The sequence below is a fragment of the Bidens hawaiensis genome, unplaced genomic scaffold (genome assembly GCF_021521415.1).
Source record: "Bidens hawaiensis isolate Kalapana, Puna unplaced genomic scaffold, B.hawaiensis_p1.1 tig00036417_1, whole genome shotgun sequence".
NCBI classification, from domain to species: domain Eukaryota; kingdom Viridiplantae; phylum Streptophyta; class Magnoliopsida; order Asterales; family Asteraceae; genus Bidens; species Bidens hawaiensis.
The window spans coordinates 126,458-137,041 of record NW_027496365.1 but is presented as its reverse complement, the minus strand read 5'-3'; the positions used below and the strand labels follow the sequence as shown (position 1 = coordinate 137,041).

The window sequence follows — 10,584 nt, the reverse complement described above, 5'->3', positions numbered from 1 at the left end:
AAGATCTTTTGTACTGTACCTGACGAGGTATGGACAAAAGATCTGACCAAAGATACGACAGCTCACTGACAACAGTATGACGAGCAGCACGCTCTTGTACTGTATGTCACTATTAGCCGCTGCCTACTCACCAACCTGTCGGAGGACGTGCATAGCCTGCAGTTGGTGGAACAGGAATAGTACACAGCCGGCCTGGTCACTATCAGCCGCTGCCTACCCACCAACTACTAGCATGGCATGTGCGTAGCCCACAGTTGGCAGAACAGAAACACTATTCAGCCGGCTGTACCTTCTTGGAAACCTACCTTCGGCTATAAATACTCCAACACCTTGGAATGGTATATCATCTTATCATCTCATCTTATATCTTATATCTTATACCTGATATCTGCTCTAGCAATCTCTTAATATACACTTATATTCAAGAGCAATCTAGTCTGATTCTCACGCCGGAGGGTGGTCACAAGGAGGTACCCCCCCCCCTTCTCAGTGACGAGCTCACGGTGTCTGTTTTGCAGGTTATCAGAAGAACCATCTTTGCCGGGTCTAACCCCTCGTGGGAAACATCTATTTAACCCCCAGATTACCCGTAATCTGCCCGGGGTCGATTAGTGTTTCTTCAGTTGCGATTGTGTTCGGATCAAGGTGTGTGTTAAGATGGCATATAATGGCTTCAGCCATTGTAAGAGTGTTGGATTCAACCTCGAACCGCTTCCTCTCGAAACATCTTGTTTTGAGCCGGCTCATGTTCTCTTGCTTCCATCGACATTTGAATTTCAAGAATTCATAGAGATTTTTGTGTTTAGAATATTGGTTGAAAAATATATGTTTTGGTGTATTATAAGTTTGCTAAAGAGTTGGATATTTAAAGGTTTTGATAAACTTCTTTTCTATAACTATTCACACCTATATAGTCATTTCCCAACGTTCGATTTGGCCGGCCTACCTGCGTGACCGGCGGCGGTGTAGTCGAGCGGCAAAGTTGGTGCCTGAACGGTTTGCCGAGACCCCACCCCCCTTAAGTATGTACTATTTTCCGGTGGTGGGTCTAGAAGGTAAAGACACAGGCATCTAAAAGAACAAAATGTTGACATTGGAGTATCATAATATTTACTTAGGGGTATCTCAAATGGAGAAAAAAAATGCATTAATTTTGTACTTCGCGACAAAGTTGAGGGGTAGTCCGAGCTTCCCTAAGTCCTTCATAGATTTGTCATTGGCGAATCATTCACATGTAAAAAAGATGAAAAACGGAAAACATCGAGAAAACCTTAAGAAATAATGTGGAATTAGCACTTGGTATACTCAAGCAACATTGACACATAACGCAAAAAATTGGCACAAGCTACTTATGACTAGTTTTAAAGTTTGTTACCTTTAAAGTTTAAAATCTAAAGTGCCTTTTAAATATAGTGGATAAATGACCAACTGGGTATAAAGTTATAGGCTTTGAGCAGGCTGCAAGGGTGCTCCACATCCTCCATGCTTGATTCAAAATTTCAATGCTAACTGTTTCTTTACTCCTGATTAAAAGATAATATTTGTTCACTTTCATTTTCTGACGAAGCTAGTAATATAATACTGCTATTTCATTACCACACACATAAATACTATCTGGTTATAATAATGAGTGTTATAGTCATACATAGTTTGTCCTTTCCATGTTATCATACACTCACCATAAAAGTTGTATAGGTCTAACACAACACATATGATGAGTGTTTGAATAAGTTAAAGGGCGTGTGAATAACTATAGCAGTATAGCTGGTCCTGTTTCAAACACAAAATAACTATAGCAGTTTGGAATCTGGTTCTAAAAGTGTTGTGATAAACTGATTATTAAAACTAACATTTTTTTCAAATCTAAGCAAGTAGAACCTATCATTTATCAAACAACTAGTAAATGATTTTAAAAAATGTTTGTAATGTAATAACAACATTATATCAAGTCGAAGATCGTCTACACTTCGGGGAAGATTTTCGAACCACATGTAAGAGTGCCTGAGACTTTCCTCACAAACTTCATCCCGCTCGCTCCTCTCCACTTAAGGATGCGCATGAAACCGAAAAAATACGATCTTAAACCTAATAAACCGAACCTAAACAAAAACCAACGGGTTTTGTTTATGTTTTTGTAAATCCCATGCAACTCAAATACTTTAACCCAAATGTACAATAACCAATCATTTACTACTTAGCAAAATGATCTAGGCCAAAATTCACTACTTTTAGCCAAAAAAAAATTTCGACCCCAAAGATTTCAACCTCAAATGACAAAATCGAAAAAATCGAAGTTGAATCGGACCCAATCCAAATACTGAAAGACCGAATCTGGACGTTTTCAAAAATCTAAAAACCGAAGTTTTTGTTTTTGGTTTGATCAATCTCAAAACCGACCGAAATCGAACCAATGGCAATTGGGTACATGTTTAAGACATGTTAAGCAAAAATATGTGGTATGAGATTTTTTTTGTTTCCTTACATAATTGAAAGTAGTAGTCTAGATTACATCATATTCCATTATTGGCACATGAAACTTAAAACTGTCTGACATATAAAGTAGTTAAACGAATCGTATTCTTATTTGAACTTGTGTTAAGCGCATCGTTTCTAAACTGTTAAACCTGTTAAGACACAAATTACCAACCCTAAGAACCATTCACACACCACGGACTGCACAGCCACGCGTTTTCCTGTCTCATCCCACTGTCGTAGAATCCATCATACAAGTCATGGACATTAAACCGTTTCCGGTTATTGTCAAACCGGTTCCTCCTTTGTTACGTGTTTATTTGTACACCTCTAGCGAACTGTCCGTCACCAAGGACCTTCTTATAGATGCTATGTCAAAACGTAAACAAGAAATAGAAATGAAGAATAAAATATAAAATTGGTTGTTATATATTCCTATAAACTTAATTCGTTGGTTGTGGCACATGAGATGACTACTACTAACTGATCATTTCATCAGTATCACTCACTTTAATCTAATTTCAATTTTCAATGCCATGTTATGGCCTTGTGATGTGGAAGATAAACCGAAGAAACCGTCTCCAGACTACCATATTTATCGAATATTCCAATCCTCTACTCTACTCGATAATATATTATAATAACTTATAGTACAGAATCAAAGTTTGCATAAAATATTACAACATAAATCAATGTTTTTTAAACTATCATGTTATGGAATATGTTATGAATTTAAGGAATCTCCTATCTCTATAACAACTCTAGCGGTTAATATTAATAACGTATTCTAATAGTAGCATTCGATGTATAATTGTATATATAAACAGGTATACACTCGCTATAAAATTTAAATTAGAAAATTAGGACACTAAATATTTTAATTTTAATGTGATGGATAAAACGTTTATGTTCTACTTACTTTCTTCTAATTTTTGTAATATATGTCAAGCATTATGTACAAATGAATTATACTGTTTTTACTTGAAATGAATTTTAAACATGTTTGACATAAATGATAAACCTATTTTACTTTTACTAAAAGATAGCTTGTTATAGGATTTTAACATACAATTTTTAGGTACCTTAAGGGTGAAGGGTGTCGACACGAGAATGAGGAGGGGATAATGAATTGGCGAAGAAGTCAAGCGACGAATGCCGCCCCATGCTCGTGGCTTCAAGAAAGGGGGGGGGGGGGGTCTATGCCGAGCAAGCCGGCGACAACGACTATATTATAGTTTTTAAAGGAAAGTTTAAACCCTGTAAATACAAATCTTATAAACTATTTTTATACGCATTTATTCTTACAAACATAACATCAGCCAAGAGCACAAAACCACCCAATCTCGTTCTCGAGTCGAGTAGTTTGAAGAGCACAAGAGCATGAAACTATCAATAAGAGACTGCATTGACAATAGCTTGGATCCATGTTCCCAAAGAGCATGTGACCAGAAATTAAGAAAGATCATATGGTTTTTGAAAACGAGTGCTCGGTTATTTTGTGCAAGAAAGTGGATCAAGAGATTGCATCATATGCCAAGTGAATAAGAATTGTAGTAGTATTTTGAGGGATACGAACATGAATAATCGTACCAATGAAGGTTAGAGTTGTTTCACACTTTAACTATGTTATTTTTCTGTTATATTTTTCATTTATTATCTAGTTTCTTTTTATTTTTTATTACTAATAAGATGTTTTTTTTTGTTAAATTAAAACTTTGTGTTCTTAAAGAAATTTACTTTGTTATTTAAGAAAAGAATTACTCCTATTTATTTAAAAAAGGTTTACAGAAATTAAAGACAGCAACATTCCTTAAGGAAGGAAAGGGGAACGGAAATAATAGAGTATGTGACGTGACACTGATATGGTGGAGCCGAGCTTTCAGTTAATACTTTTTGGGGACTTTTTTAAGACAAGTTATAAACGAACAAGGCATTACAATTTATAAAAAGACTGTATTTTTAGCTAACAATTAGAGTACTTAAATAACTAATTTCATTTTAACGGTGGAGATCTCCCAGGGGAACACTCACTCAAACTCTGAAACCAGAGTGAGCCCGATTAAGACAACATAATCTGGCCTGAGAGAGACCACGTGGGCTCTCTAAATTAGAGAGTGCAATGACTTAACACACAAGAAAGTTGTGCTAAAAACGACGGAGATTTACTAAAGACAATGGAGGCTGAGGCAAGAAACTAGAGGACAACACACAATGAACAATTACAAACCAAGCGGTCCACTCTAAATTCCATGTTTTGTATCCATCTATTCTTTACCCAAAGGTAAAATAGTGTCATACATGTATACACTTGTTGCTTTCACTACGATTTATATGTCACACGCATACATACATGAATCATGTATGTACATTAGTTTCAAGTCATGATTCATGCATTATGACAAATTAAATTTGATCATGAGGTTCAGATCAGATACCCTTGATGGAGGTGCAGACTGTTGTACTGTAGAACACCACCTCATGAGAAACACAACAAAACCAAAGACAACATGTGACCATGATCATGGGACCATTTATTGTCCAACATACATACAGTCATACACATTCACTTCATGTTCTTTCTTTCTATTTCTTTATACTGCAACAACATAAATGCTTCTTCATCTTTAAAGTCAAACTGAATTGCTCTTTTATCTTTATTTATTAAGTATTAAAATTTAAATATAATCCAGGACTTGTAAAATATTATTAGACTTGGTATATTAGTTTTTATTAATCCCAACTATCATCTTTTGGTCGCTGTCAGTCCCAACTAACGAATTGACTGATAACGGTCCTACCTTTTAACGTATTTGTTCCCAGCGGTCCGCTACTACGAAATCCAAAAGACGTTACTTATAGGTCGCAGGAAAAATCACATTTTTTGCCGGAAAACTCAATCTTAACCACCTGAGCCTGCCACCACCACCAAATGACTCACCACCAACCGATTCGACGATGGTTCTAGGGTTTCGAACTTTCGGTAACCTCAATAATTGGGGCTTTCTAAAAAAAGGTTCCTAAAGGTCCTATATTTGGGGCGAAAATGTTAAGTTTTCCGGTTAAAATGCGAGTTTTCTGGGGGGAAAACGTGTTTCCGGCGACCTACAACTAACGACATTAGAATTCTGTTAGTCGCTTGGGAACAAATATGATAATAAAAGGTGGGATCTTTATCAGTCAATTCGTTAGTTTGGACAGGCAGCGATCTTTTGACCAAAAGATGATAGTTGGGATTAATAAAAACCAATACACCATTAGACTTTGATTGTTTGTAGCCTTGTATGTGACTGTTGATCTATCATTCTTATCAAAATAAGGTTGTTAGAACATCCAATTACAACTAAAGGCCTTCTAAACATGTTTGCATAATGCAAATAACCAAAAACTAATAAAAAGTACTCACTTTTGTTTTTGTTTCTCCTTTTTAATTTCTTTCTCCAAGAACTCGAGAATTGTATCCGTGACATGATTTGGAGCACAACCCGCGTCCACCATCGTCTTCAAAAACCGCCTGGCTTCCTTCAATCGGCCCGCTTTACTATTAACCTCAAGTAATGTATTATAAGTAACAACATCAGGGTTTATTCCACTTTTCTTCATCTGCTCAAAGACCCTATTCGCCTCAATAAACCGTCCACCTTTTCCCAACACACTAATCAAAGTATTATACATAACCACATCAAGAAACCCCCCCTCTGTTAGTTTCCTCAAAACCGCACCAACCAGATCGGCCCGACCCATTTGGCCTAACGCTTGAAATATCACATTGTACGTTGCCACGTCAGCAGAACCGACCTTCTCTCCCATTTCTGAAAGAACTCCATACGCCTCGTTTAAATAACCCTTTTTCACTAACGAACTCATTAGCGAATTATAAGTGTAGTTCACAGGATCAATACCTAAATCAGTAAATATATCGAATAACTTGCAGGCTAAACTTAGCTTTCCTTTCGTTAGATATATTGATAAGTAGGTGTTCACCATATTAATATCAAACAAATCTACTCCTTTTTCATTAACGCGCTTTCCCCTTGATGAAATCAGTAACCGACTCTGCGACTTTGCTTCATCGGCTAAATGATCCATGTATGGCGATGATGACCACGGGTCTATAACTTCGTTACTTGAAGAAGAGCCCGATTCATGTGAAGGAATTAAAGACATTATATCTTTAAAATCACCTTTTTTAAACATGGGTGTGAAATCTTTCTTTCTGTTTTTCGGATCTTTCATTATCATTTCCATATTAGCTTTCCATTCAAGAACAGACGGAACCAGATTACTATTTTTAATATGCTTCAAGATTCTCTCTGTCAAATCCGTTCGACTTTCGACGTTAACAGCTTTTAAAAGATGCGTTATTGTAACTAAATCAACGACAAATCCTCTCGATTCCATTTCTGCGACTAATTCCAATGCTTCTTCAATCATTCCATCTTTACATAAATGAAACACGACAATGGAACAAGTGATCCCGTCCACAAACCGACCTTTCTTCTTTAACTCTCCAAACAACGTGTATGCAGCTTGGCCTCTTCGGTTTTTAAACAACCCGTCGATTAATATGTTATAAGTGCAGCAAGAAGCACGCACACCGTCATCAACCATTTTCTCAAACAATTGGCACGCTTCCATAACTTTTCCGGATTTCAAAAACCCGTCAAGCACGGAATTATACACAATCGTATCCGGGCGAAACCCGTTATGCTGCATTTCACTAAAGATTCTGGTGGCATCGTTTATTCTATAACATTTACAACAACCTTGTATGATTATACGATACGTAAAATCATCCGGCTCGTGACCCGAGCTTTTCAACTCCTCCCAAACAATAAGAGCATCGTTCACCTTCCCGTTAAAACAAAGAGATTGAATCAAACTGTTATAAGTGCACAAATCGGGACCCGAAGAATCACTCTTTTCCTTCATCTCTTTAAAAAGATTCAACGAAGTTTCCAATTCGCCCCAATTACCAAACGCGTGAATACACACATTATATCCCCACACATCAACCGGGAAACGTTTAACCTTTTCTCTACACTTGTTGAAAACATTTGCGAACTCTGATTTCATGCCGGCTTTTCTTAATGCAACAAGCAACTCGTTACACGCAGCAAGATCAATAAAGCTAACTTCTTGATCGGTAACCGAATTCAAGAGCTTAAAGAACGTAAACACAGCCATATTTAAGTGATTACTACGAACAAGCGCAATAAGAACCGAATTATAAACATCCGGATTCAACTTATCCAAAATATTCTCCACATGATCCAATACTTCAAGCGCAGAGTCGAAATTACCGGACTTTATGAACGAATCCAGGAGGCATTTGAACGTTGATGAATCAAGAATCACGCCTTCAAGATTCATGGTGGAAAGAAAGTAAAAGATTAAATCTTTATAAACCACAGGGTTTATACATAAAGTTTTAAGCATCTTGGAGTACGCAGAAGCCGAGGGCTTGTAATCACGCCGGAGCGAACACCACTTGAAGAAATCAATCTTTTTCGATACATCAAGAGACTTTCTTGAAAGAATTTCAAGAACCAACGAATCCGATAGCTGAAACCGACTCGTTTCCACATCGTTAAGGTTCCGAGTGCCTCCGGGCTCGGATAAGGATTTCACTATGGAAGCAACAACAAGAAAACTACCCAATTTTGTCGTTGGCGTGTCGGGTTGAGTAATCGTGGTTTTGTGTCGAATGCATAGTAATCTGAAAAGGGTTTTGTTGATTGATGTTGTTATTTGTTTTCCATATAGCATTGCAAATTACCAGAAACCAGTTGTTCATTAACTCATTTGGTCTGTATCTCACATTTGTTCAAATGTTCAATGCCTGCCAACTGTTTGATGAAATGCCTGAGTGAATTATATTAATAAAAATCATAACTTTAACTGATGTTTTCAAGGAATTAAGATTTATGAGCCGGATTCACAATTCACAATCCAAAACCCAAAATGAATCATACAAATTTAAGACTTACAGCCGATTATTGAAGAATGAAGATTGATTTAGGGTTTGTTAGTAGCCGTCCGTCAATTTCAAGTGGTCGGTGGTGGGTGAGCAATAACAGGGTAACAACAAAGTTAATCGAAACCGAACTGAAAACCGATAAAACCAAACACATATTAATCGAAAATGGGTTATTGATTTTTTTAATTCTTTATTAACCAAATTTAACCGAACCCCGAACCATTAATATTTTCATATATTTTTAACTTTTATACTTTCATTTATCATTTTATATATTTATATTTTCAATTCATATTTCAGTTCAGTTTCATGTATTTCTAAGAAAAAATATTTAGCATAAGTTTGGTTTTGATTATTAACAAAACTGAACCGAAAATCAAAAAATAAATGAATAAACTAAACCGAAAACCGATCAGTTAATTTGATTGAAACTAATAACCAAACTGAACCGTACACGAGTGTACGCCCCTAACAAAACCCCATGTACAATTGTGAACTTTGAAATATTAACTGGGCTTCAACTTATCGGGCTAATTCAAAAATTACAAAAATTTGGGCTTCAACCTATTGGGCTAATTAAAAAATACCCAGGAATAATAATTGGAATAATTAGGATGTCACGTGGTAAATTTGAATAATACTTTGAACGAGTTATGACTGCTAGATCCATTTGACCATTTTCGACTCACGGGTCATGACGTTAGGTGAACGGTTCACGTTGGTATGCGCAGTTTAAAAAGGTTGTGACATTTCGGTTGACACTAATGAACCATAATGACTATTCAGAAAGATGTCTGCTTAAAGGTCTTGAAGATCCCGACATATGACGACTAGAGTTCCTTATGTCTCTTTGATAGGTTACAAATATGCTTATATGTAGCAGCTAAACTTCAATTTGCGATACTAGAAAAACCCCTCATGTTCTCAGTATTACACAAAAACTTTCGTGACAAAAGTCATCGATGTTTGAACTCTTATCAAATCATAACTCATCTATTGGTAAAACGCGCATTTATCAACTTCATAGATTGATTTGTTTGTTTAATCATAATTCAACGACACTTCATTTGGTTGTCGAATGATCTATTAAGATAATAAGATAGCTCATGCTTTGTTACGTGTTTGCTTGTTGCAGTGTTACAAGAAAACGAGTCAGCTAAAACCCTTTTTCTCTTGTATATATCAAATTGCAAAATAATAATTTCATATCCAACAAAAAACTTTTAGTCATTTAAATTTTCAGTATATCGATAGTTCAGTCAATTTACTATCATGTTGATAAATGTATATCGGAAAGCGACTTCCCACGGATCTAACCCACAAGATTAAATAGCGGGTTTGAAGTTGCTTTAAGAATATAAATCACTAGATTTTGACTATGGTTTATGGTTGCACCTAAACCCTAAACACTAGTAATCAAATAATGAGAGGAATGACAATAATACTATTGTTAATTTGCAAGACTTTTCTAACATTTATGTCTATCTTAATGAGCTTATAAACTTGACGTGGTCATTTGTAATCCTTATATCTTGTCTTAACAACAAAAGTATCATCTTATGTACACATAATAATACATCAATAATATCGGATTTTGAGCACGTGGATTAGTACTCCTGGGTGCAAGTGATTCCACGTGGGTGGGATGACATGACATAGAAAGCCATGTGAAGTGACCAATCCCTGAAGCTACCTCCCGTGTAGAGGTGTAAAATAGTAGAGTTAACTCCAAGCTACTTTAGGTTTAAACTAGGGTTGTACTCGTTGCGTTACGACGGTGTATTATGAGCTAAGTTTGTTACAGTACCGACAGTAAATTGAAAAAAACGCACATCGTCTATAAAGTTTGTGTTTCATTAGAATGAAATATTTTAGAATTATGTAAACAGTTTTCATATTGTTGGTTATGTAGAAGAACGTATAATTACGGATTTTTCAACAGTCTGAATATTTTTTGACGCATGACCCATTGATTATATGAAAAACAAAATTGACCCACTCAGTGATGGAGCAACAGGAAGTTTCGGTTCAATGACTCTTTAGGTAGTCAGATTTCAAGTTCATCGACATATGCAATACATAAAATTTCTTGTAACTCGACCAATTGACCCTCTAGATTGTCCCTGGTGGAGTAT

General features: G+C 36.1%; 1 protein-coding gene across 1 annotated transcript; it reads right to left on the bottom strand.

Annotated features, from left to right (window-relative positions):
• Positions 1-5,689: 5,689 nt before the first annotated feature.
• Positions 5,690-8,559, bottom strand: LOC143588488 (pentatricopeptide repeat-containing protein At4g01570-like). The gene has a single exon (XM_077069474.1). It carries the CDS (start codon positions 8,236-8,238, stop codon positions 5,872-5,874), a length of 2,367 nt encoding a protein of 788 aa, XP_076925589.1. The 5' UTR covers positions 8,239-8,559; the 3' UTR covers positions 5,690-5,871.
• Positions 8,560-10,584: the final 2,025 nt, after the last annotated feature.

Excerpts from the sequence above, each read along its gene's own strand:
- LOC143588488 (XM_077069474.1), bottom strand. The coding sequence starts at position 8,238 with ATGCTATATGGAAAACAAATAACAACATCAATCAACAAAACCCTTTTC.